Source organism: Gorilla gorilla, chromosome 16 (genome assembly GCF_029281585.2).
Source record: "Gorilla gorilla gorilla isolate KB3781 chromosome 16, NHGRI_mGorGor1-v2.1_pri, whole genome shotgun sequence".
NCBI lineage: Eukaryota > Metazoa > Chordata > Mammalia > Primates > Hominidae > Gorilla > Gorilla gorilla.
In genome coordinates, this window is record NC_073240.2 from 31086603 (window position 1) to 31113910 (window position 27308).

General features: G+C 44.4%; 1 protein-coding gene across 3 annotated transcripts; it reads left to right on the top strand.

Annotated features, from left to right (window-relative positions):
* Positions 1–8519: 8519 nt before the first annotated feature.
* LOC129527170 (putative golgin subfamily A member 8I) lies at positions 8520–22341 on the top strand. Of its 3 annotated transcripts, XM_055363954.2 has the most exons (19): positions 8659–8746; positions 10415–10534; positions 11431–11490; positions 11672–11752; positions 12515–12553; positions 12815–12862; positions 12951–13035; positions 13131–13240; positions 14280–14366; positions 14473–14580; positions 14776–14863; positions 15270–15526; positions 15782–15850; positions 17104–17179; positions 17611–17702; positions 18271–18371; positions 18454–18551; positions 18659–18814; positions 18900–22341. In XM_055363954.2, the coding sequence occupies exons 1-19, from the start codon at positions 8699–8701 to the stop codon at positions 19073–19075; spliced, it is 1899 nt and encodes a 632-aa protein (XP_055219929.2). In that variant the 5' UTR covers positions 8659–8698; the 3' UTR covers positions 19076–22341. The 3 variants fall into 3 exon arrangements, with proteins under 3 accessions (XP_055219927.2, XP_055219928.2, XP_055219929.2); XM_055363952.2 differs by lacking the exon at positions 15782–15850 and having other exon boundaries at positions 8520–8746; XM_055363953.2 differs by lacking the exons at positions 10415–10534; positions 15782–15850 and having other exon boundaries at positions 8520–8746.
* Positions 22342–27308: the final 4967 nt, after the last annotated feature.

The following is a 27308-nucleotide window of genomic DNA, read 5'->3' on the forward strand; positions in this document are numbered from 1 at the left end:
CTTTTTTCCAGTTGGGAAATTGGCAAAAAGTTCTGTGGTTATGGAAATATTCTTGCCAGTTTATAGAAGCAATTAGATCTTTTTCTATAGCATCTGTGTGGAAGATTTCCTTTTCAGGAAATCAAAACTCCTTTGAGTGGCCTGACAATAGTAACCATAAGAAAATAATTTTCCTGGAATTGCTTCTGACCTCGTTTGTGAACTGGAGAGTATAACTTTGCGTCACTATACTCCATTTTACTAACCACGTGGTTCAGATGCTTTGTCATTTTGGAGCCTTGGTGACCCTGGAGAGACTGCGTTTTCCAGGGTTAGCCAGCTCCTAGAGATAGCAAAGAACTTGCCTGAAAGCCTGCCTTTCATACACAAATCAACCAATCCATTACAGACCAGCCTGGCCAACATGGTAAAACCCTGTCTCTGCTAAAAATACAAAAAATTAGCTGGACATGGTGGTACATGCGTGTAATCCCAGCTACTGGGGAAGCTGAGACAGGAGAATCTCTTGAACCTGGGAGGCGGAGCTTGCAGTAAGCCAAGATCGCGCCACTGCACTCCAGCCTGGGCGACAGAGCGGGACTCCACCTCAAAAAAACAAACAAACAAACAAAAAAAACAAGCAATCCAGTGCTCATACCCCAGCCCCCTCCTTTCTCAGACTTCTATACTCTGGGCCAGGATCTACCTGCCCTAGTCACCCCAGGGCCAGCTACCAGAATACTACGGACAGCCCTATGCCCCAGTCAACCATGCCCCAGAAATTATTCAAACCAGTCAATGCTAAGTCTGCTTATCCTGCCTCACCTGTCCCTTCCCGTGGAAACCACAAGAAAGGCTCTTGCCCTCGTTTTCCTCCTGCTCTGTCTCCTGACCTACCTGGTGCCCCTTCCTCTTGGGAACAGTAAAAAACTCTCTTTCCAGCAGCAGTCATCTCCTGATCTGTTGGCCTCATCACACCTGAATCATAATAATACCTATCTTTAATAACACCCATGGAAAGTACAAACCTGGGGTTGGGCTGGGACAACATTGTGAAGCTCTTTTAGCTTCACGAATAACGGGGCCGGGGGCAGTCACAATCCCTGCTACACTCTTCAGCAGTAGCAATTTCTGGAAATGCAGCCCTCATTGAAGCTTCTTAGAGAAAGAGTGCCATCTTGTGGTATTTTGTAGTTTCTTAGGCCATTTCCTTACTCTCTCGCTCTCTTTTTTTTTTTTTTTTTTGAGACTAAGTCTTCCTCTGTAGCCCAGGCTGGAGTGCAATGACACGATCTTGGCTTACTGCTCACTGCAGCCTTTGCCTCTTGGGTTCAAGCGATTCTCCTGCCTCAGTCTCCTGAGTAGCTGGCATTACAGGTGTGCGCCACCACACCTGGCTAATTTTTGTATTTTTAGTAGAGACGGGGTTTCACCATGATGGTCGGACTGGTCTTGAACTCTTGACCTCGTGATCCTCCCGCCTCGACCTCCCAAAGTACTGGGATTACAGGTGTGAGCCACCGCGCCTGGCCTCCTCTCTCTTTTAAATAGATCATTTTTAGAGCAGTTTTAGGTTCACAGCAAAGTTGAGCAGAAAGTACAGACAGTTCCCATATAGCTCCTGCCCCTACACATTCACAGCCTTCCCCACTACCAACATGGGCACCAGAGTGGTCCATTTGTTACAATCAATGAACCTATATTGATGCACCATTATTGCCCAAAGTCCATGGTTAACATTAGGGTTCGCTCTTGGTGTGTTGGATGTTTTACGGATTTGGTTGAAAGTATAATAACATGTGTCTATAATTATTGTATCATAGAGAGTAGTTTCACTGGCCCCAAATCCTCTATGCTCTGCCTATTCATTCGTCCCTCCCTTCAACCCCTGGCAATGACTGATCTTTTCACTGTTTCCATAGTTTTGTTGCAGGCCATTTTTACTCTAAGATTTTCTTTGTTTGGCTGTCCACTTTGTGCTGGGTGTGTAATATAGACTCGTGATGAGTAAGAGAGACAGCCTGGAGCATCTTGGAGTCCATATCGGGATGGACTCATGAATTCTTATATTTTCCTACTCCAGGAAAGAGGTGCAGGTAGGGATAGACAAAAAAGTCAAGTAGACAAATAAAAATAATTAGGCTGGGAGTGGTGACTTACGCCTGTAATCCCAGCACTTTGGGAGGCTCAGGCAGGTGGATCACCTGAGATCGGGAGTTTGAGACCAACCTGACCAACATGGTGAAACCCTGTCTCCACTAAATATACAAAAATTAGCCAGGCTTGGTGGTGGGCGCCTGTAATCCCAGCTACTCGGGAGGCTGAGGCAGGAGAATCACTTGAAGCTGGGAGGTGGAGGCTGCAGCAAGCTAAGATCACACCATTGCACTCCAGCTTGGGCGACAAGAGTGAAACTGTCTCAATAATAATAATAATAATAATAATAATAATAATAATGTATTATTTACAGGTAAAGTAAAAATTCTCTAGTGTTCAAGAGATAAAATAAATTGTCTCAAGCAAAAGTCAAACTAGGATGAATTTTTTGTTATTCAGCTTATTTAGAAATTAGGTTTTTTTGTTCCTGTTGAATTGTTTTGTTCTGTTTTAGGTACTAAAAATAATCTTTCATTCTTTGGAGCTGCTGATATTTACTATGACAGGCAAACAATTGCCCTTCTCCATACCACCACATTTTTGTTGTTAATATTCCTGGTGTCCATAAATGTTTTTGCTTCTTTCTTTTTTTGTCTTTGCTTATTCAATTACCTTTACCTAGAAATGCCATCTCCTTACATCTGTCTATGCTTCTTAAGGACTCGCCCAAATGTTATCTCCTGCAAGCAACAGAAATCTCCACTAGCTCACCACCACCTCTAACTTCTTCCTGGATTTACCTATTTAGGCATCAGTTATTTACTTTTTACTAAAATACGTGAGAATTTAGCTCTTATACCACCCACTTCCCCTTCCTCAAATATTATCTTTAGTCATATAAGTAATCTCTAATTATCATTAGGACTTTGTAGAATAAAGCCAAGTTTTCTAGAATATTTAGGATAGGAGATTTCTTGGCGCTGCTTTTTGTTTTGCAGGTCTTCCTCATAGTAGTAATTTTTAATTTAAAAAATGCTGTTGTAGCCCTTTCTGTGAGATCTCCTTCTCTTTTGAAGCCTTTGGCTCCTCTGAGCCCATCTTGGCAGGTTGTTCTTTCGGTTGGCTGTGCAGATGCCATCTTGAGGTTTTTCGCATCTCCTCTCCTAGAGTAGCTCCATTGTTTCCTGGATCCCATGTCGTCTCTCTTGGCTTAACCTTTCTCATTTTCCCTGACAACATCCTCAAATAAAACTCTAAGAAAGCATGCAGTGGTATCTTTTCTGAGCTCTAGCTTCCAAAAAAATATGACCCAGTGTTTGAGTTTTGGAGCCAGTCCGAGATAGGTTTGAATCTTGGTTCTCCTACTTATTAGCTGTATGTCCTTGGGCTGATTCCCTAATTGCCCTATGCATGAATTTTCCATTTGCAAAATGGGGGAACCAGTGATAGTAGTAGTACCTATGTTTTTAGGGAGCTATGAGGATTTATTGAATTGGTACATGTAAACCATTTAGAACAGTGCCTGCTGCATATCACATCCCCATCAGTATTCACGTCTCTCATATTCTACCCTCACACTTGATTGTTTGCTTGATTATGTATTTCTAGGTTGAGGATAATTTTACCTTAGAATTTCAAAGTCTGTGCTGTTGCCTTCTAACCAGTCGTGGTGGTGAAGCCTCATGGCATCCTGAGTTTCACTTGTTTATGCATGACTTTCTCCCTGGAAGCTTTTAGGAGTTTGTCTTTTCCTTGGTGAGCTGAAATAGCACAACAGTGTACTTAGTGTGGGTCTTTTTTCATTCATTATGCTGGGTACACCAAATGAACAGGCCTATGGATAGGCTCTTTCAAAGTTGGAGTCTTGAATCTTGTCATATTTTTGTTGTTAACTTTCTCTTTTCCATTTTATTTGTTCATTTGGAAGTGTCTGTTAATTGGATTTTAGACCTCTTGTCTTGAGTCTTGTATCTCACGTTGTTTCTAAATTTTTTTAAAATTTTAAGTTCTGGAATATTTTTCTTATCTTTCGACTTTCAGGGAATTTTATTTGGACTGTCATAACTTGAAGTTTTGTTTTGGTTATTTATTGTTGCTTAACCAATTATCCCAAAACTTAATGGCCTAAAACTACACATCTGTCTATCTGTCACTACTGTATGGATTACCTGGGGCTAGCTGGACAGTTTTCTTGCTGGTCTTATTTGGCAGCTCTCACTGTGTGGTTAAACAGTGTCAGGGACTGGTCATCTGGATGCTCAGCTGCAGTGGAATGTCTGAGACGGCTTCTTCACCCACAGGTCTGCTGCCTTGGTAATTCTTGATGTGGCCTTTCTCTCTGCATAGCATCTCATCCTCTTGGATCTCTTCATGTGGCTTTTCTTTCTCCCAGAAGGTAGTCAATTCTTATTGTTGGCTTCCAGAAGCACAGAAATGGAGCTGCCAGGGGTTCTTAAGGCTTAGACCTGGAACAGGTCCAGTGTCATTTCTACCACATGCTATAGGTTAAAGTGAGTGTTGGGGCCAACCCAGATTGACTATGGGATGGGCCTGTCTAAGGACATGATGACAGGAGGTATGGCTCATTGGAGACCAACTCCCAAGATGAAGCATGAGTTCTAAGAACTTTTTCTTCTCTGATTATTTCTTATTCATATTCTGTTTTGTTTTATACATGTAATATATTCACAAGTGTCTTTATGAAGTGATTTTGATACTCTTTGTCTTCTCCCTGGCATCTCTTTGTTCTTTAATAATTTTTTTCTTAGTTTATTTTGGTCTTATTTTTCTTTTTAAAGCCTTTCCTTAAATATCTATTCTATGTTGCTTATCATTTGTTGTCTTTTTTTTTTGAGACCCAGTTTTGCTCTTGTTGCCTAGGCTGGAGTACAGTGATGTGATCTCGGCTCATCACAACCTCTGCCTCCCAGGTTCAAGCAGTTCTCCTGCCTCAGCCTCCCAAGTAGCTGGGATTACAGTCATGTGCTACCACGCCCAGCTAATTTGTGTATTTTTAGTAGAGATGGGATTTCTCCATGTTGGTCAGTCTGGTCTGGAACTCCCAACCTCAGGTGATCCACCCACCTCGGCCTCCCAAAGTGCTGGGATTACAGACATGAGCCACTGCGCCTGACCTATAGTCTTTTTTTCATTCCTTTATTTGTTCATTCGTATTTGAGAGAGGTACTAAAAGACTGGGAGCCGGGGTGTGGTGGCTCACACCTATAATCTCAGTGCTTTGGGAGACTGAAGTGGGAGGATCACTTGAGCCCAGGAGCTCAAGACTAGTTTGGGCAACATAGTGAGACCCCATCTTTACAAAAAAAAAAAAATAGCTAGGTGTGGTGACACCCATCTGCAGTCCCAGCTACTTGGGAGGCTGAGGCAGGAGGATTGCTTGAGCCCAGGAGGTTGAGGCTGCAGTGAGCTCTGATCATGCCCTTGCATTCCTGCATTCCAGCCTGGGTGAAAGAGCAAGACCCTGTCTCAAAAAAAAAAAATAAATAAAAATAAAAATAAATAAAAATTGATTGGGAGTTCTTTGTGGCCAAGACTTGTGAACTGATAGCTTTAAGGGGAATGTATGCTGATTCCTAATTGTTATCCTCCATCCCTCTATCTTATCTCCTGTTGCAATCTTAAATGATGGCTGGATGACTACTCCATTCCTCTGGATGTAAAATCTACATTCTCTTGCCTGAGGTAGATATGTTTGCTTGGATTCTGTTTAAGGAGATGGGGCCAGCAGTGTGTTTCAGGGCCTGTAAAATGTGTTATCTATACGGGCTTTTGGTTAATCTCTGTTTTCAGTCTTGCCTATCAGTCCCACTCTGGTGGATACCTCGTGTCTGAGTCTAGAACCTTTCTAGGTTGCTGGGGACAAATTAGCCTCCTTGTTCTCAGTATCCCCCTGACCTCCACCTTTGTTTGCTTTGCTCCATTAATTAACCATTTTCCATGTACTGTCATTGTCTAATGAAGATGAATTCTCTTCTGTTGGTAACACCATTTTTTTTTGTAATTGTGTGCTTATACAATGTTTATTCTTCACTGTATTTCTATTGGAGCCTCAGGACAAAGAGCAGATGGTGAGAATCTGTGTTCAGTGTTAAGTTTTCCTTCTGTAAGACATGTGCAACTTGTGTTTTTCACTGAATAGATCATGGACTTAATGCATATAGAGCTACTTTGTTTTTCATGATTTTGCCTTCAATTATATGTAGAAATATAATCTGTGAATTGCCTGATGAATTTTTCCTAATTTTGAATCATCTTTGCATTCCTATAATAAACACTGTTAGAATGGCTGTGGTAATATTTTATTTTTGCGTTTTTACTTCTGTATTAAATAAGATTATAGTTTTGTTTGTTTCCAATAAGGCTGTTATTTCATTTCAGTATCAAGGGTATGCAGGGCTGAGTTGGGAAGCTTTACATCTTTTTTCTAAGATCTAGGATGTAGATCTGGTTTACACAGTAATTTTCAACTGCAGGAGTATTTTGCCTCCTATGGGACGTTTGGAAATATCTGGAGAAATTTTTGTGGTTACAACTGGTCAAGGTCGGGAGGTCTTATTGGCATTCTGTGGGTAGAGGGAATGTTACTAAATGTCCGACAACACACCAGGAGAACCCTCCACAAAGAATTATCTGGCCCAATGTATCAGTATTGCTGAGGCTGACAAATTCTGGTTTAAATAAATATCCAATTTGGAGGATGAGTCTTTGTCTTTTTCCTTCTTCTGCATATTGGTCTCCAGATTTTCCACTTCTTCAGTGAGTGTTTGTAACTGTAGAATCTTAAAAAAAAAATGAAAACTTTGGCCGAGTGCAATGGCTCATGCCTGTAATCCCAGCACTTTGGGAGGCCGAGGCGGGTGGATCACGAGATCAGGAGATCGAGACCATCCTGGCTAACATGGTGAAACCCTGTCTCTACTAAGCCAAAATACAAAAAATTAGCCAGGCATGGTGGCGGGCGCCTGTAGTCCCAGCTACTCAGGAGGTTGAGGCAGGAGAATGCCGTGAACCCAGGAGGCGGAGCTTGCGGTGAGCCGAGATCGCGCCACTGCACTCCAGCGTGGGTGACAGAGTGAGACTCCATCTCAAAAAAAAAAAAAAAAAAAAAATGAACATGTCATCCATACTTCTAAGGTGTTGTAAAGATGTGTAAAGTTTTCACTTTTTGCATCATATTCACATGTGGCTATATGCCCTTTTCTCTTCAAAGTTTTCTTTATCTTGATTACTTATCAGAGGCTTGTTTTATTATCTCAGTCTTTTGAAAGAATCCTCCTTTAGTTTTATTTTTTAAATCTAGTGGTTTTCCTTTTTCCTTACATCTTAATTATTTCCCCCTTTTTGTTTGCTTTGCTTTTCCTAGTTTAGTGGATCAATGTAATTTAAATTGCTTTTTAAACCAACATGTAAGGGTATACATTTTCGTTGGGTGCTGTTTGACTTTGTTGCACAAGTTTTAAAATCTACTTTTTAATAGTTTGTATTTTCTAAATTATTTTATTGCATCTTTTGTTCACATTGCTCTTACTACTTTTTTATTTTAATTAATTAATTAATTAATTATTTATTGAGATGGAGTCTTGCTCTGTAGCCCAGGCTGGAGTGCAGCGGCATGATCTTGGCTCACTGCAAGCTCCACCTCGGGGGTTCATGTCGTTCTCCTGCCTCAGCCTCCCAAGTAGCTGAGACTACAGGTGCCTGCCACCACATCCGGCCTTTTTTGTATTTTTAGTAGGGATGGGGTTTCACCGTGTTAGCCAGGATGGTCTCAATCTCCTGACCTCATGATCCACCCACCTTGGGCTCTCAAAGTCCTGGAATTACAGGCATGAGCCACTGCACCCGGCCCAAAAGCTTTGTGTTTTTACAGATATTAGACATGTTTCTTGTTTAAGAAAAAAAAATCTTAACGAAAACGTAGGAGAATAAGAGAAACATTTTTCCAAAAAAGAGAAATCATTGTGATGATTTTATCTTATTAGAATGTTGGATAATATAGTCTGCTTCATTAATCATCAAGCATGCTATGCATTTTCCATTTTTATAGGATCTGTATCTCAGTTAAGGTAATACTGGTAATTTTTGTACTGTAGTCAAAGATGAAAAATGTAGGCCAAAATCATAGACCTTGCATAGAAGCTGGATAATGAAGACAGCTATGGAGAAAAACATAGATACACACACACGGACACACATATACATAAAGTATACACACATATATTTTTTAAAGTTTTAAAGCTTTTAAAGCAAAAGCCGGCCCCTCTTCTCTTCCAGAGTGGGAGGCCTCTCCGCTCTCTTAGAGTGGGTGGGGAGAGCGGTTGCCATGGGCAGCTTTCCTTGTGAGTCACAGGGCCCTCTGGACACGCTGCTGTGTGGCCACGCCCCCTTTCCCTTTCATCTTTCTCATTGACCAATGGGCTTGGAGCATTAAGGCCACGCCCCTATTCCGCATTCTACTGGGGCCCTGGTTACGCCTCCTCTGGCTCAGTCACACAGCTGTCTGGTAGGTGACTGGAAGCATTGATCGGTGCTTACTGAGATTTTGCTGCTGTGGCCCCAACCCTTCCTCCCTCCCCAACCCTTCCTCCCTCCCCAACCTGCGATGGCAGAAGAAACTCAACACAACAAATTGGCTGCAGCCAAGAAAAAGGTAAAAACGCACTAGGTCATAGCCCCTCAACCCAGCCACAGATCCCCTCTGATGACAAGACCCCTGCCAGAGTCTATACGACTCCTGAGGCACACTGGACTGGTCCCCCCAACCCCAGTGCCTCTGGGCTACCCCCACCAAAGTTTTGTCAGTCAGCCCCACCCCTTCAGCAAGCAGCCCAGTCCTTGCCCTCGCCAATCACCCTAGGGTGACTTTGGGTGGGTGACTCCTGGGGCTTCCCGCTCCATTACTGGGCCCTCATCTCCTGCCACCCCAAGCTTGATCTCCCTGGGCTCTTTGGGCTCTCATCTCCAAGGAGCCAGGTCCCACCCTCGCCAGTCATCCCTGGGTGACTTTGGACTGGTGACTCCTGGGACTCCCTGCTGCAGACTCTGCCCTCCCCTCCTGCTGCCTCAAGGTCGACCTCCCTGGGTTCTTTGTGCTGGCGTCTCCAAGGAGCTGGGTCCCAACCCTGTGCTTCCCTCCCCCATCGTGGAGCGGCGACTTGGACATGGTGCTGACATGGTCCCTCCCCCCAACCAGGAGGAGTGGAATGTTGTGATGTCACAGCCCACCTAGTAACTGCCGTTACTGCAAGACTGGCCTTTGATCTTATGACCCAGTCCCCTAAGCCTTCTCACCCCGTTTCTGGTTCCTCTGGTCACAGCACAAATTTCCAGCTGGAAGGGGAATGGAGACTATGGGACCTAGGAGCAAGAGGTTCCAGGCTGCCTCACTCCCTTACAGATGTTGACGGTGGGAAAAGCCTACACTTCCCCCATGAACTCAAAATGTTGACAGTATCTCTGGGTGGCAATGAGAGAATGGGTTTGGTTTGGTTTTCTCCCAGGCTTCTACTTTCCAGAGAGATTTTAACATTTTTTTCTGAGTTCTCCACCTCATATTCTGATTCTCCATGGTTCTGGGACCAGACTCTCCTTCAGTCAGTGGTCTCTGAAGTGACATTTGCTCATCTTCTGTGGAATAGATCTTGGGAAACTGAACTTGACAGCTTGAATCTTCCTCATATTCTCTCAACCTTGGGTACTTGGAGTGCCACAGGATAAATGTGGGACATCTTTCTGAAGCATCAGTTTCCCTTGATTCTCTTGAGATCAAGAGAAAAAACATGAATGTCCTTAGGGATGGCAGTCCCATAGGTTTCTAAGAGTATACCAGACCTCTCTCTGAAATGAGGCTTGGGTTGTCCTCTTTCTGATAAATTCTGATTTAAGAGAAAGGCTGCCTTCTGCCATGAGGACACATTGATAGAAAAGTTTGAGAGGTACTGGTGCACTTCTTCACACTAACAGACGTGTGAGGATGCATGACTAAACCACAGGGCATACAGTTCCTGCCTACTTAATGTTTACTTTTCTACCTCTGCCTCTGGTTTTGGTCCCTGGCAGCTGCTGATTCCTGACAAAACCTCAGAGCTTGGAGTCAGAAGACTGAGTTTCAAAGTTCCAGTATTGCCTTTTTCTTTTTTTTTTTCTAGCCATGATATCAATCCTTCTCAGTCACTAAATGAGTGTGACAACACCTTGTACAGTTGTTGGTGTCATTAAATCAGATGATGTGTAAGTGTATTTTGTAAAAACTGTACAGGAGGATGTGGCTGTAGGGACTGACGGTTCTCATGAATATTACTGCTCTTCTTTCCAACAGTTAAAAGAATACTGGCAGAAAAACAGCCCTAGAGTTCCAGCAGGAGCGAACAGGAACACAAAAACAAATGGCAGTATCCCTGAGATAGCCACTTGTGGTGGTTGCCAGCCACCTGGGGATGTGAGTCTTGGCTGACCAGGCTTCTGGGGACAGGGGGCCCAAGGGGCAATAGAGGGTAATTGTTAAGATTGTGGATGGACTGCTGGGTACTGGTTAAGAATTCTGGCTTTAGCCGGGTGTGGTGACCCACGCCTGTAATCCTAGCACTTTGGGAGGCCAAGACAGGCAGATCATGAGGTCAGGAGATCGAGACCATCCTGGTTAACATGGTGAAACCCTGTCTCTACTAAAAATACAAAAACATTAGCCACACGTGGTGGCGTGTGCCTGTAGTCCCAGCTACTCAGAGGCAAGAGAATGGTGTGAACCTGGGAGGTGGAGCCTGCAGTAGCAAAGATTATGCCACCGCACTCCAGCCTCGTGACAGAGCAAGACTCTGTCTCAAAAAAAAAAAAAAAAAAGGAAATCTGGGTTTGAATCCTGCCTCTCCATCTGCTCTGCTAGGGATATGATTTAGGGCAAGTTGCTTGACCTCATCGGGCCTCTCTTTTCACATCTGTGTAATAGAGGTGATATTGTTTCACTTCCATTTGTGAAATTTTCATGAGATTTGTTATTGTTGTTTTTATGTTAATCCCTGGTACATGGCCTGCTGTAAACACTCAGGACACCCAGGATATGGTCTTTGCTGTTTGATTTTCCTCATCCCCAGTCTCAAGGGGAAGCCAGGACAATGAGAACAGCCACTTGCCATCAGGAGTCACTGAAAGGGCCCCAGGATGGGATGGTGGGGAGATAAGAACCATGAGAGAAGTTGGCACAAAGGAGTTACGGGACAAAGGGTCCAAGATAGGCAGAAAAGAAAATGTTGCCAGTTGATGGGGAAGAAAGGAAGTCAGAGGGCTCAGACACTGTGGGGGACAGAACATCTCCATGTGCACTCTCATCTCTTGTAGTCAGCAACAGGTTTCCACAGGGAAGGCCCTACATCATCTGCCACCCTGAAAGATCTGGAGGTAAGAGGCTCTGGGCAGAGGTGCAGTGACCCTTTGGGTCAGCCCTCCAACCTCCTCCTCCAGGTGGGACTGGGTGCCCCTCTGCCAGCTGAGACAGCCCACAAACCCCAGCCCTAATGATTGTTCTCTCTACCTCTCCCCCCACTCCTGCTCCACCTCCTCCTCTCTGCATGCACCTCAGAGCCCGTGCCAAGAACTAGCAGCAGTCCTGGATTCAAGGTCCGCAGAAATCACTCAACTGAAGAACACCATCAAATCTTTGGTAAGAGTCCACTGGGGTCCCCTGATTCCACGCTGCCAATCCTGGGGAGGGACCCCAGAGCATGCAGCCTGGCTCTTCTTTTGCTGCCCTCTTTGCCGACTCTCTCCTCTCCAGACACCCCTGCTCGAGTCCTTGCTACACACGCCCTGGGATTGTTGCCTCTTGGGGAAGTGCTAGCCTGACTGGTTGTCAAGGGCCCCGTATTTCTGCCATGACTCAGTCCCTAATTTGCTCTTTGATTCTGGACAAGCCACCTCTCCTTTTTGGGCTCGTGTTTCCAGAGGAGGTAGTGAGTATCAAAGGTCTCTGTTAGCTCTCGAGTCTGAGATTTAAAGGCCCCCTAGAGTGGAGACCTCAGGGCTAAGGGCTCCTGTCTGTCCTTTTCCATCCTATGTCTGCTGTGAAGAACCGTACCTGGTCCATACGTGCTCAGTAAGTGTTTATTGAATGAACCCACTTTTCTAAATCACAAGCTGCCAGAAGGAGGGGCCTTTCTGAAACTCCATCTCTAGAGGTTTATGTTGCTGTCCTCTCAAGAGATTCCAGACTCAGACTTTGAGTTCTGTGGCTGTGGGCAAAAGCCAACAAAGACCCAAATCCTCTGTCCTTGGGAGCTTGAGGAGAGTTTACCGGTTCGTGTTCCCATTATATCTGAGAACTTTGCCTTTAAAATCCATTCCTGGCCCCTGCCTACCGCTTCCTGGTCTGGGGAATAGAGTTGAGGGGGCCACCCTCCATCACGTTATTTGACTCTCCCCACAGAAACAACAGAAGAAACAACAGGAACATCAGCTGGAAGAAGTAACGTGATTTCGTTTCCTCGCGACATGACTGCTGGGTTTGGGGGGCACTCAGACATACAGGCCCCAGTCTCATCTCACCCACACCCAGCCTGGGGAAGAAACCTCACCCCTCAGATTCCACCCCATCCCCACAGGGCCCCTGATAACCTGGTCCCATGGGTGGGCCTGTCCTGGGGCATTGGTGGCATTCTGGGGGCATGTCTCTTGCTGTGCCATCTCTGCCTCCCCCGGTAAGAGCTCTGTCTTCCTCTTCCTACAGGAAAAGAAAGCAAACAACAAGAAACAGAGAGCCAAAAGGGTGCTAGAGGTGAGTGGAGGGTGTGCAGTTTCCTCCTGTCCTCCGGAGAAGGTTTCTTTCCTTCTCTTTCAGCACTTGCTTGGCTTTTCTCCCAAAGGCTCAAATCCAGACATTGAACATAGAGAAAGAAGAACTACATACGGACCTGTACCACATGAAACATTCTCTCAGATACTTTGAAGGTGGGAATCTGGGCACCCTGTCATCCTTCAACCTGGCACTTTGACAGGTCTTCAGGGGGAGTCCTTTGGGCCCCATCTCAACTCTCTCATTACAGAAAAGTCCAAGGATCTGGCTGTCCGCCTGCAACATTCGTTACAGCGTAAAGGAGAGTTAGAGAGTGTTCTCTCTGATGTCATGACCACACAGAAGAAGAAGGCAAACCAGGTGAGTCCGGCCACCTGCCCCATCCCCTGGGAGCCTGGCTTCGCAGATGGAGGAGTGAGCCTAAAGGTCCCTTCTGCAGGATGGAGTGTCCTGCCCAGAAGGCAGCATGGCCATTTCTTGCTACTTTTTTGTATGGTTTTTAGTGGCAGCCTGGGGCTGAGTCAGCTGCTGTGGGTGAGTTGGGGGGCACTGTGTGGAGTGAGCACTGGACGCAGAGCTTGGAGGTCAAGTGCCTGCCCCGCCCTTACCTGGCTGTGGTCTTGGGCAAGTCCTAGGTGGGGTATTCGGTACTTGTACTGTGAAGGTACAGAAGAGTACCTTTAGTATGTTACCATTTCTGTAGAAAGAGGAAACGTGTGCATGTGTGTGTGTGTGTGTACATACTGTGATAATATACATAAAACATGTCTGCAAGGGTTCATAAAAAATTCAGGAGAGAGCAACGAGATGGTCGGGAGATACTTCCCTTCTATACCTTCTGAGTTTTGGACTATGCAAATGTATCATCCTTTCAAAAAGTGAACAAAAGATTAATTTTCCCCTTCCTGTCTGTGCCCCCATCCCCAGCAAGAAAAACGGGCTTAGAGAATTGGATAGACCTGGGTGTTTATATCCCAGCTCTGCCTAAGTGAACTTAGGCAAGCACTTAACCTCAAATACTCCATGTTTTTTCATCTCCACAATAGAGGGAATCATAGTAACTGTCTCCTATGGTGGTTGTGAGGATTAAATGGGATTGTTAGCATGGTACCTGGTGGAGCATTCCACAAAGGTTCAAACAGTGGTAATAATAACAGTAATAACAATAGCAATATTATCTGATCTCTCTGGGCCTCTGTTAGCCAGCTATAAATTCAATCTCATTCCCTGTCCGTTCCAACTTTAATGAGTTCTTTTAAAAACCAGACCACGGGCTTGGAAATGCCTTGATCTTTGCTGACCGAGTTTTATGTTGGGCCTAGCCTTAGCCTTTTTAAGGGGCACTGTGTGGAATGGCCCAGGCTCTCCAGATTGAAACTTCTCACTCTTCGCCATCCAGTTTTCCAGCCCCAGTAAAGCTCGTACGGAGTGGAAGTTAGACCAGTCCATGCGGGAGCAGGAACTACTGAAAGTGCAGCTGACACAGGTGAGGTTTTCTGAGGGAGTTATGTGGAAGGAAGATGACCCCAGGTGGCCAGGAGCAGGTGAGGACCAGTGACAGCCCTTCCTAACTTCTGTGCCCATTCTTGCAGTTGAAGGAGTCATTTCAACAACTCCAATTAGAAAGACACGAGTATGCTGAACATCTAAAAGGAGAGAGGGCCCGGTGGCAGCAGAGGATGAGAAAAATGTCGCAGGAGGTGAGATCTGACCCTTCAGCCCCCCCACATTAGATAGGTCACTGGATCTTTCTGAGCATCTGTAAAATGGGAATAGTAGAGCCAGAGGTGGTCATGGGTCTGGGCTTTGTGGAGGTGGGGGCAGAGAGGGAGAGGGCAGCCTGTCCAGCCTCCAGCCCCTCTCTCCAGGGTCCTTTCCCCTTGTGCTTTGGGCAGATTTGCACATTAAAGAAACAGAAGCAGCAAGATATGCGTCGGGTAGAGGAGCTGGAGAGGAGCTTGTCCAAACTCAAAAAGCAGATGGGTAAGATGGGGCTGGCATGACCTGGGAGCAGGACTGGCATCAGAGGGCTGTGAGGGTGGCTTAGAATGCCCCAGGGAGGTGGGTGGATGGAAGGGCTTTGAGGCACAGGGAAAGAGGTCTGTGCCAGGAGACGGCGAGTCTTGTCATCTCAATGAGTCTCAGTGTCTCAGTGTCCCCATCAGCAAAGAGGGCCCGTTGTCAGCCACCCGCAGTGCTCTTTCTCTGAAAGTGCTTTGGAAGACTGGCTACCATCTGGGTGCGAGGAATCATTAGCAGTGAGGCCAAGTTTGAGGAGCCTGAGAGGAGCTGTGCGCCAAGAGGAGGGTTTTTCTTTTCTTTTCTTTTCTTCTTTTTTTTTTTTTTTTTTGAGAATCCAGAGGCCCTTATTATCTGCTTCCTTTGTCAGCTGAACCCTTGCCCCCAGAGCCCCCAGCAGTGCCCTCTGAGGTGGAGCTGCAGCACCTGAGGGAGGAACTAGAGAGAATGGCAGGAGAGCTCCAGGCCCAGGTCAAAAACAATCAGCGCATAAGTCTCCTGAACCGGGGACAAGAAGAGAGGATTCGGGAGCAGGAAGAGAGGCTTCGGAAGCAGGAGGAGAGGCTCCAGGAGCAGCACAAGAGCCTTCAGCAGCTGGCCAAGCCACAAAGCGTCTTCGAGGAGCCGGTGCGTTGCCCAAACTGGGGAGCCTGCCCTCCTCCCTAGCCCTCCGGGCCTTTGTTTCCCCACCTCTAAAATGGGGCAGTGTAGCCCTCATGTGAAAGGTTACTTCTAAAGGCACCTATGAGCCAGGTGGCTGTGGGAGAGAGGGGATGGTTTTTCTAACCTGCCTCCAGCCTTCCCAGTGCCATGGGAGGTAGACACCAAGTTCTGGGGTCTCCAGCTGCAGTGGGTGGCTGCTGATTGCTTCTCTCTGTCCAGAACAATGAGAACAAGAGTGCACTGCAGTTGCAGCAGCAAGTAAAGGAGCTACAGGAGAAGCTTGGTGAGGTGAAGGAGTCGGAAACCTCCACCCCATCCAAGAAGGGCTGGGAGGTGGGCAGCAGCCTCTGGGGAGGGGAGGTACCAGGCTAGAGGCAGCTTCCAGCCTGGGGGCTGGTGACCACAGCACCCCCCAGGGCAGTCCTGTTTCTTGCTTCCTGCCTCTGACTTTTAAAGGTAGGTAGCCCTGGGCTCTTCTCAGGTCTGGACATCATCATCCCAGCTAGAGGCATGGAGCCCCCAATCACAGGGGAAGAGACAGTGGTATAACAGGCTCCTTATGCCACGTGCAGTGGCTCATGCCTATAATCCCAGCACTTTGGGAGGCTGAGGCAGGAGAATGACTTGAGGTCGGGAGTTTGAGATCAGCCTGGCCAATGTGGTAAAACCTCATCTCTACTAAAATTACAAAAAAAAAAAAAAAAAAACAAAAAACTAGCAGGACATTGTGGCGCATGCCTGTAATTCCACCTACTCGGGAGGCTGAGGCACGAGAATTGCTTCAACCCAGGAGGTGGAGGTTGCAGTGAGCTGAGATTGCACCACTGCACTCCAGCCTGGGCCACAGAGTGACACTTTTGTCTGAAAACAAAACAAAAAGACTCCTTAGATTAAAACTGCATTCCAGCCTCGGTTCCACTGGTCACCATTCAAGTACTTTGCATCTCTAAGTCTCTGTTTCTTTAACTTCAAAGGGAAGTTAGCATTTTCCTTACAGAGGTGCAGAGGATTAAATGAGAAGAGGGTATGAGATTTGAGGCTGGGGAAGGAGGCATGGGGTTCTAGGAAAGGGAGGCAGTCACTTAGGCCTGGAGTAAGGGGACAGGGGCCTGGGCAGGTGACAGAGCCCCACAGTGCCCTCGCTACCCTATTAATGGGCCCAGAATCTGGAAACCAGCCACCACGTGCCCTCACACCCAGGGTCTTCCTGCAGGGGGAGCTGAAGAGCCAAGAGGCTCAGAGTCTGCAGCAGCAGCCAGACCATTACCTGGGTCACCTGCAGCAGTCCGTGGCCACCTATCAGCAGCAGGTGGCCGCCTATCAGCAGCTGACCTGTGAGAAGGAGGCGCTGTACAGGCAGTGACTGCAACAGACCCAGCTAATGAACCAGCTGCAGCAGCAGGAAGCTTGGGGCAAAGCAGTGGCTGAGATGGCCTGCCAAAAGTTGCAGGAGACCCAGAGGAGGGAGCTGCCGAGGATGGGGCTGTGAGGGGGACGACCAGGCAAACTCCATCCCTTCTCACTCTTTCCTGGCCCCTTAGGAGCGCCTGGAAGCTGCCAGCCAGCAGAAACAGCAGCTAACAGCCCAGCTGAGCCTCATGGCTCTCCCTGGGGAAGGTACGGGAGACCGCTCAGAGGAAGAGGAGAGAGCCCCAGGAGGAAGGGGGGACTGCTAGCAGCATAGGATTGAGGAGTTGGCAGAGAGCTTTAGAACAGCTGGTCATTATGCCGACCGGGTGCCTGCACTAAGTTCGGCATCAGTGTGGTGACCTCCTGTGAGCGGGGGGTCACCAAGTTGCCTAAGGATGGCTGAACTGGCCAAGGTCAGAAAGGGAGCAGGTCAGAACTCCCACATCGACCAGTAGTGGGAGTGTGCCTGGGCGGAATAGCAAGATCTTGATTCTTAAAAGTAAAAATAAAGAACAGCAGCTCATTCCTCTCTGGGGAGGGGCTGGCTCAGGGTTACACAGTGAGGGTGGAGGTAGAGGTGGGCCCACAGTACCTCCCTTGTTGGGTTGTCTGAAGACCCCTCTGGCCACCCCCCACAGGGCACGGAGGAGAACATCTGGACAGTGACAGGGAGGAGGCACCTCAGCCCGTGCCGAGTGTCCCACAGGACCTGGAGAACAGGGAGGCCATGGTGAGCCTGACTCCCCCTGCACCCATTTTGCCACCTTCCTCTGTGGTCCCTCCAAGACCCCTTTATGCTCTTCGTTTCCCTGCCTTCTGATTTCTCTGGACCCTCACCCCTTCCGAGAGCCAGTGGTCAGACACCATTTCACCTGTGACCAACAGGTGCACTCTCTGAGGCCCCAAGGGAAGGGGCTGCGCTCCACCTCTCTGCCCCATTTCTTCTGTGTATGCCCCTAGAAGAATGCTCACATCTTGCCCTCAGGTGGCATTTTTCAAGTCCGCTGGAGCTAGTGGCCAGGAGAAGCAGGCACAGTTACAAGAGCAGGTGAAAGAGCAGAGGGTGTGCTGCCAGCGCCTGGCTCACCCGGTGGCCTCGGCCCAGAAGGAGCCAGAGGCAGCGGTCCCAGCCCCAGGGCCTGGGGGCGAGTCTGTGAGTGGGGAGACCCACTGGGCCCTGCAGGAAGTCATGGAGAAGCTGGCCCATGCCAGAACTCACCTCCGCCTTCTCCATGACTTGAAAATGCCACCTGAGGGCAGGTCGCTGCCGAGATGTGACTGCAATATTTTGGCTCCAGAGCAGCTTTATGGACCACCTGGAGGAGAAGGCAGACCTGAGTGAGCTGGTGAAGAAAAAAGAACTTTGCTTCATCCACCGCTGGCGAGAGAGATACCATCAGTGAGTGGGAGGCCAGGGCATGGCAGAGGGAGCTGCAGGGCCATTGGAGGGGCCCCAGCATCTGAGCCCTGTCCTCCCACAGGAAAATCCATCACGTTTTATCAGAACCAGGGGGCCGTGCCAAAGATGCGGCACTGGGAGGAGGACACCATCAAGCTGGAGCTCAGGGAGGAGATGAAGGTAGGGTGTGCAACATCTCTGTGGAGGTGGGGGTGGGGATGGGGTTGGGGGTGAGGGTGACGGTGGCCACAGGCAGCGGCATGGCAGCTGAGCACCCCTCCCTCCAGGTGAAGCTGCTGGAGATGCAGCAGATGGTATTGCGGCTTCCAGCAACTACAACAATGGGCACAGAAAATTCCTGGCCGCTGCCCAGAACCCTGCTGATGAGCCCGGTCCAGGAGCCCCAGCCCCCCAGGAGCTTGGGGCTGCAGACAAGCATGGTGGTGAGTAGAGCCCTCAGGTGGGGTGGGCAGGCAGGAAGAGGGGGGCTCCCACTTTGCTGAGATCCCTGCCTCCCTCTCTCCAAAGATCTTTCTGAGGTGAGCCTCACCTCCTCTGCCCAAGGAGAGGCCAGGGAGGATCCTCTCCTTGACAAGCCTACTGCACAGCCGATCGTGCAGGACCACCAGGAGCACCCAGGCTTGGGCAGCAACTGCTGTGTGCCGTTGTTTTGCTGGGCTTGGCTGCCAAGAAGAAGGAGATAAACATCACCATCCTCAAAAAGCTGCTGAAGAAATTTTTAAATAAGAAACCAAGTTATGGGGTTAATCTCCTACACAATTCATTTACTTCCTTTGAATGTTAGAGTCACTCATGATTATTTGTGTTTCTAATTTATAGTTTAAGTTTATTTGTAAAAAGTTAAAAGAGAGTGGGTCTCTGTGGCTCTCACTGATGTTCACTCTGGCATCCTTTAGCATTTTTCTTTTTTAATTTCATAATTGTAGGTCATTAGCATGCATATCGAGTTTGCCCTTACATGGTGGGAGTTCAAACACACAAAGACCCACCCTTTGCCCAAAACTGTTCTCTTTGGTTTGGAATAGGCTGCCATGCTTTTTTAATGTTATTGCAGCATGTATATTCACTACAGCATTCAGACAAAATTTGCCTATGTTCTGCTGTTGTTTGATCTAATCTTAATCACAGTGAGCTCTTCATTAGCTCAATATGTAGTTTGCCCCCAAGTGTGCACTGTTTATTACTTTGTAATATGCCACCAAGAGTACTGACATTTAGAGTTGTTTAAAGGCCAAGAACTGGAAACAGCCTTTCCTCCATTTTCCGTGTATTGGTGATGGGAGTGATAACCTTTTGGGGGAGCTTTTTAAATCTCACAGAAGAGGAAAGTGGCCTCCTCTGGCAGGTATGTGCAGGATAGAGTGTGTTTCATCTGTTCCGGTGCCAGGAATTAGCGGTGTATTATGGTGGTGCCCTTAGGATTTGTATGTGCTCTGGGCTCATGAAGATATTGCATCATGAGCTGCAGCAGTTGTACTCTTTTTCGATGACCTAAAAAGGGCTTATTTCTGAGGAATGAAAGGTTCCCATCGTTGACTGTGGACGTGGAAAACCTTTCCTAGCTTAGAGCATTTGTATCTACAATACATTTTAAAGTCAGAGTTCATGTTACCTGTTTTAATCACATGACTACATGCCCCAGTACACAAAAGGGCACTGGTTGGCATTCTTCTTAATGTATTTAGTGAAGATCAGAAGAAATCCTTTACGAGTTCAAATGTCCCTGGAACAGGCATACAGGCTCTAGTCAAGAATGAATTAGAGTGAAGGAAAGCTGTGTGACACCTGGCATTCCTCTCTGTTCACAGAGATTCTTTGAGGCTTGAAGATTGATTTTACCATCTAGACCACTCTGCCTAATACCTATTCTTCAACCACCTTGGTTACTCTGACATAGGAATTTACTTCTTTTCCTTGAATGGAAAACACTTTGAAATAATAATAAACACTGTTATAAACTAATATATGTCAGAGTGCTTAGTTGAAACAAAAAGGAGTTTTAGTAGACAGTATTATACTATCTATCTTTGAAAATCAAGGAGAAGTTTATGCAACTTAAAATGTGTACAAACTGCAGTGCAATCTACTGTTTGTGAATGTCAATGTATTATCAGGAAATGTGTCTATACAATCACAGAGTTATATTTTCTCACAAACTTCTTTACAAAGTGAAATATGTTTTTGTACCTCTGGGTTTCAGTCAGGGACATATTTTGTACAGTATTTATGTGATTGTGCCTATGCATGATGAATGAATGCATTTCAGTCATATATTGCCTAAATCATAACTTGATGATGCTTGGGAAAGACTCAACAGTTAAAACTTCATGAAGTTCTAATGTCTGTGCTCCAAAACACATCACATTGTTAGGATGCAGGGAGATAGGTGTGTGTGCTCCCTGCGGTGGGGATTTCTAGTTACTAGATCATCTCCATTTTTAGCATTTGGCATCCTCATGATACTTCTATAAATATGACATTAACAGGAGAGCAACAATACGATTTTACGGATGGAATAACAGATTTGCTGGCATTCACTGAAAGGGTGCAAATATTCGGTCCTTGTGACTTCAACTGACTCTTCCAAATTTTATGAATGTATCAATGTATTAGATAAACCCAGTTTCAGAATGGTAAATAAAAAATGTTAGACCAAATAGTGCGGCTAATTAACAGTGGTACGATTTCTAGCCCGTGGGTTTAAAATGCACTTAAAGTCCTGTTCTCGCCTTTTATTTTCTGAACTTGCCGCTTTTGCATTCTTTGAGTTCAGTTTAAAGACAGTTACTTTAAGAGCATTTTAAACCCTCGGGGTAGAAATCGGACCACTGTTAATCAGCCACATTATTTGGTCTAACGTTTTTTCTTTTATCATTCTGAAACTGGGTTTATCTAATACATTGATAAATTATTTCAAAGGTACTTTTATCGTTGAAATCACTTCACTTTTACCCTGATAAATATCAGTGACTAGGAATGACCTTCGGATAGCGTTTAGCATCTGTAACCAATCTGACAATAATGTGTTCATGAGGTGCCTACGGATTAAATCACACACTGGCATATTTAAGCTGAAGGTCAGTCTGGAAAATGAATTTACTATATTGACTGAAATACCACTCTTTGTGTAGGCATTTGGCATATATTTAAGAAAAAGCTAAAAAGAATGGAAATTGTATGACAATGACTTAAGTCTTTCTTCAAAGTGCGTGCAGTCTTTTGTGATACCTCATTCAGCCGAGTATTTGTGCTCTTCCTCATTCAGTATAAGGCAGCTTTCAGTTTGCTTAGAAGGCAACATTGGAATATTAGAGTTCATCAGAATCAGAGAATTTTAAAATCTGAGTCCCACTGAATACCTTTGAGTTTCTGTAGGAAGAATCAAAACACCTGTTTAAAGATTGCCATATATAATAATCATTTTAAAAGTATTTGATGAAACCTGATAGATTTTCCGGAAATGAAAAAAATCAGCTCTAAAACCAAAGCTGATTTTTAGAAAATTTGAAAATGTAAATCAGCCCTGTCCATAATATAGTTTCTCTAAAACTTTATCTTAGAGTCATTTTAAAATAATATAACTATTAACAAATGTAACTGCTATCTTAATGTTCTGAAATAAGTTAAAACATTTTAAAATATGAATACTGTGGTATAAAAGAAAGAAACAGTGGGAAGGAAAAGCAGAGAAAGAAATGCCAATTCCAGTCCAAAGCTTTATTTGCCAAGTTTTCTTAGAATGAATTTTACCAGTTTATGAATTCTTGTAAACAGAATGTGTCATGGAAATACTGAAAGATTTTTCCCTAGAGTGGCCTTATTGACTGCTGGTGTGATGCCACTGTAATGTAATAAATCATTAAATTGTTTCAAAGTGTTGTTTTTGCCTTAAAATTTTATTTTGTGTTTCTTGAAAACTATAGTATTAAAGGTATTGATATTGTGCAAATGCTGGGCATGCTTGGCATGAGATAACGTGTTTCATTTTTACAAAATTGTAATACAACTATGCAAGTGTTTATTAAAAACACAAAATAAAAAAGTTATGGGTTTTTTTGTTAAAAAACTTTTATTAAAGATTTATAAAAAGTTATTTTATTAAATAACTTTTTATTAAAAAAGGTATGGGGTTAAAAAGTTATGGGATAAAAAATGTAAGAAAGTTGTGGCAAAAAAACTTCTGGGAAAAAAGTAGAAAAAAGTTTTATGAAAAGTTACAAAAAAAGTTATGAAAAAGAAGTTATGGGATTTTTTTAAAAAGTCATGGAATAAAAATAAAAATTAAAAGCAGGCCCCTGTCAGCAAAGCCTAGAGAAGTGGGGCTGGAGTCTCCACCGCCACCATGTCCCTACCACCCCTTCCCAGGCACCCCTTTACAATTAGGGTAGCAGGACAAGACCTCTGTCTAATGGGGAAAGACAAACAGACCGTTTGCCACCCTGACCAGGGCTGAGTCCCTAAATTTCTGGATGATGATGATTGTTATTTAAGAGCCAGAGGCTGGTGGAGTTGGTTTGTTTGGAGGAGGCCTGATGCCCCCTTACTCTCACCATAGCAACTTTTCCCTCAGGAGGGCTCCCTTCTTATTCAGAGAGGTAGCTGAGGCCGGAAAGCGGGGCTAACTGTGGACTAGCGAGGGCATGGGCTGCTGGAGTGGCCCACCTTCCCCGGTGTACATACTGTGTCTGTGTAACATTTTGTATATTCCAGAGGGTAGGGCTGCCCCTGTATCATACCTAGCAGAGGTTGGAGCTGGCACATGGGGAGGAGGTTCTAATAATTATTTGTGGCTGGGAAACTTATTTATTGCTAGCATAGGACACAGGAAGGAGGCGGGGATGGGGTCGTGGCTCTCTGGTGGTGTGATCACAGCTTCCTGCAACCTCCAACTCTCAGGCTCAAGTGATCCTGCCACCTCAGCCTCCCAGGTAGCTGGGAGTATAAGCATGCACTGCTATGCCTGGCTGATTTTTACATTTTTTTGTAGAGAAAAGGTCTTACTATGTTGCCAATGCTGGTCTTGAACTCCTGGCCTCAAGCAATTCTCCCATCTTGGCCTCCCAAAGCACTGGGATTACAGGCATGAGACATTGCTCCTGTCCATTAGGTTTTCTCTTTATTACTGTTTTGTTGTTGTGGTTGTTGTTTTGTTTTCTTTTGTTTTGTTTTTTGACAGAGTCTTGGTCTGTTGCCCAGGCTGGAGTGCCGTGGTGTGATCTCGGCTCACTGCAACCTCTGCCTCCTGGTTCAAGCAATTCTCATGCCTCAGTCTCTCGAGTGCCTGGGGTTACAGGCATGAGCCACTGCACCCCTGGCTAATATTTGAATTTTTAGTTGAGACAGAGTTTTGCCGTGTTGGCCAGATTGGTCTTGAACTCCTGCCTCAAACAATCCTCCCCCCTCAGCCTCCCAAAGTGCTGGGATTACAGGGGTGAGCCACTGCTCCTGGCTAAGATCCCATCTCTATTTAAATAAAAAAAGAAAATTCAGAGCATGTGGAATACAGAACACCAAAGTTATTTACCTCTCTGAGGTAATCTGTGTAAACAATTTGAAATATATCTTTTCAAGTTCATACTTGCTATGCATATACACACATATACACACATACGTTGACATAGTCCCCCTTCCCTGCTGTCATGCTATTAGAGTCTTCTTTTTTTGTGTAGAAATTGGACCAACTCTATGTTCTTTGCTGGCCCATATTTCTCCTGTTCAGTGATATGTTACAAATGTGTGTTTAAGTCAATGTATGCAACTCTTCAATATCATTTTAAAAGGTTAAATATACGATCATATGAAGGCATTACAATTTATTCCAACAGTTCCATTTTGCACATTTAATAATTTCCATTGGTTTGCCAGGGAGAACATTCTCATGCCATGGCTAAATCCTTTTGTACGGCCATCCTTAATTATTCCCTGAAGATAAACTTTTAAATAAAGTTGCTAGATGAGTCTCATTTCTTAAAAAGTTCTTTTTTGGTAGTTTATATGTAACACTGTAGTTTTATATGGACTTGCAAATAGCTATAGTGCCAGTAAAAAATGTGATAAAATTAAACTCTTTCACGTATGCCAAAAATATTTTGATTTAGTGCTTCATTAAGTGCATGATTACAGTCTCTGTATCTTTTGATTTACCTTTCTACATTTACAATTTTCAGCCCAGATACTTCGAGGTCACATAGTAAATTAAGGTTTTCTTTTTTTAATAATCTCCATCTTTCTAAATTTGGTGAGTCACAGTAAGTTATTTTTGGGTTGTTGAAAGCTGTGGCTCTGTTCTAAATTTGAGCCCAGAAATCATGCCACTTACAAAATATGCTTTGTCTTCCAACATCAGAGTGTCTGGTAGAAGGTGACTGTTCTTGGAATTTAAAAAATCTAAACAGGACAAGAATATGGAAAATATTTCTGTTTCTGATAATATGGCTGAGTAGGTACTCTGCAAAGCCTCTGTCATAAAATAGACATTCTGGATAGTCCTTGCAAAGACATATTTGATCTTGCCAAAAAAAAAAAAATCCAGAATCTCTAAGAATGAAGATGAAGTGAAAATCAGAAGGGCTAGTACGAGAATAATGGGGAAGCAGCCCCAGTCATCAAGGGATGTGTGCATGTGTTCAATAAAAAGTTTCAAACCTAAAAAAAGTCAAGAAAAATAATATAACTGCCCTACATACATACATCATCAACAATTTTTCATTCATGGCATGGCCAGTTTTTGTTTTGTATTTTTTTTAAAGGTGGGCTTTTGCTGTGGTTGCCCAGGCTGGAGTGCAGTGGCATGATCTTGACTTACTGAAACTTCTGCCTCCCAGGTTCAAGCAATTCTCCTGCCTCAGCCTCCTGAGTAGCTGGGATTACAGGCACCCGTCACAACATCCGGCTAATTTTTGTATTTTTAGTAGAGATGGGGTTTCACCACGTTGGCCAGGCTGGTCTTGAACTCCTGACATCAGGTGATTTGCCTGCCTCGGCCTCCCAAAGTGCTGGGATTACAGGCGTGAGCCACTGCACCTGGCCACATCCTGTTTTGTTCCATTTGTATTCCCACTTCATTTATATACATTCCTTCTTCCTCTGAATTATTTTGAAGTAAAACCTATATATCATATCATTTTTAAAATTACCTTAAATCCACTGCTACAGTTTAAATGATCATGGTAGGAATGACACCTTCAGCTATCGTTTTTCTGTCTCAACAGTCTGCCTTAACTTCCCTATATTGTGTCTTCCAGTCTTCTGGTCATCCACCCAAATCTACCCAAATTCCACTATGTCATCTGTTGCCTCCTTGACTGCTTTCTACGCTCTACATCCAGCTATTGTCTGTCCAATATTTTCTGGGTGTCATATTTCAGCGCTCATCTAGCTATTCAAATATTTTTTTATTGCTGGTTCCACTTCCACATGGACCTTATTTTGGATTTTATTATGACCTCACAAAAGGGAGTCACTAATGAAAACACAATATATTTTCAATTTTTATAAAATGACTATTAACTAAAAATAAAATAGCCTTTCTTTCCCCAAACATCAATAGATGCAGAATGCAGAGTAATATTTACAACATGCAACATCATGTTTGGTTCCAATTAATAGACTATTTCAATGAAATATTATTTTGATAAATATGTTCATGCTTCATTTGTCATGTATTAAAAACAGCAATACACACTCACTTGATGAAAAATATTATTGAAGATAAAACAGAAGTATTTCATAAACAACCATTAGGTAGATTATAAGATAACATATAAAAGGTGATATAGGAAATAAATGTTAGAAATATATATTATTCATCTATGACCTAATTTGTATTGAAATGCTGCAAAAACCTTCATAGCAACATTCAGAGAATTACCTGAAAGATAACTCTGGCATCTTCTATGGTCTTCTATGTGTTTTCTTTAATGGTCACAGTGATTCCCATGTTCAAACTTATTCACTGAAGACAATGCATGTCCTGAGATTCTCATTATTGAAATGCTGAGGCTGAGGCTTGCTTTTCACATATACAGATTGTCCAAGATTAAAATACCACTGCATATTGACTGCATACAAAAATCACTAAACTAAATATTCCCAAAAGTCCTGATACAAATAATGTGTTACAATATTTTAGGTAGGATTATCTGATAGGGTTAACAAATTTATCAAGTATAACAGAAAGTGACCACTTATTATTTATTATTGGCTATACCAAAAAATATAGGATCAGGACTTACCTGAATAACCTGCTTCAGTTTATCAATAATCTGATTTATGACAGGATCAGTTCCTTTGACTTTGACTTTGACTTCAGGGTTTCCAGACTGGGCTTTGATTCCATTTCCAACCACACACTGAGTATAACTAGCAAAGGGAAATGTGAAAGATATATGACTTAGTACCTGATCAGAGTATTATCTGCCACAGCTATCTGAACATAGCTGAGGTCAGAATTTCCTCCTTTAGAGAATACACCAATGTATTTTTTTCTTGGAACAGAAACTGGCACAGCTATAATGCTTTTGCAGGTAAAATGCTAAAATGCTTATTGTGCCATTAGATCATTCTAAAAATAATGTTATTCTCTCAATGGACCCAACCAAAAATTACTTGTTTTTTAATACTACTTAACAATATGCTACGAAGAGTTGACATATCTCACTTTGTTACCAGTTCTTGCTGAATTATACATATGTCTGTACCCCTATTGTCTGGGTCAGCTTATTTTACGCAGTCCCAATCTTATTTTTTAAATATCAGGCTACTATATATATGTGTGTGTGTGTGTGTGTGTGTGTGTGTGTGTGTATAGAATATGTATAGAGAATATATATAGGATACATATATAGAATATATATAGACTATATAGAATATATATAGACTATATAGGATATATATAGAATATACATAGACTATGTA

Excerpts from the sequence above, each read along its gene's own strand:
- LOC129527170 (XM_055363954.2), top strand. The coding sequence starts at position 8,699 with ATGGCAGAAGAAACTCAACACAACAAATTGGCTGCAGCCAAGAAAAAG. Across the intron at positions 15,527-15,781 it reads AAAGCGTCTTCGAGGAGCCG|AACAATGAGAACAAGAGTGC; the intron begins GTGCGTTGCCCA and ends CTCTCTGTCCAG. Across the intron at positions 18,372-18,453 it reads TGGCGAGAGAGATACCATCA|GAAAATCCATCACGTTTTAT; the intron begins GTGAGTGGGAGG and ends GTCCTCCCACAG.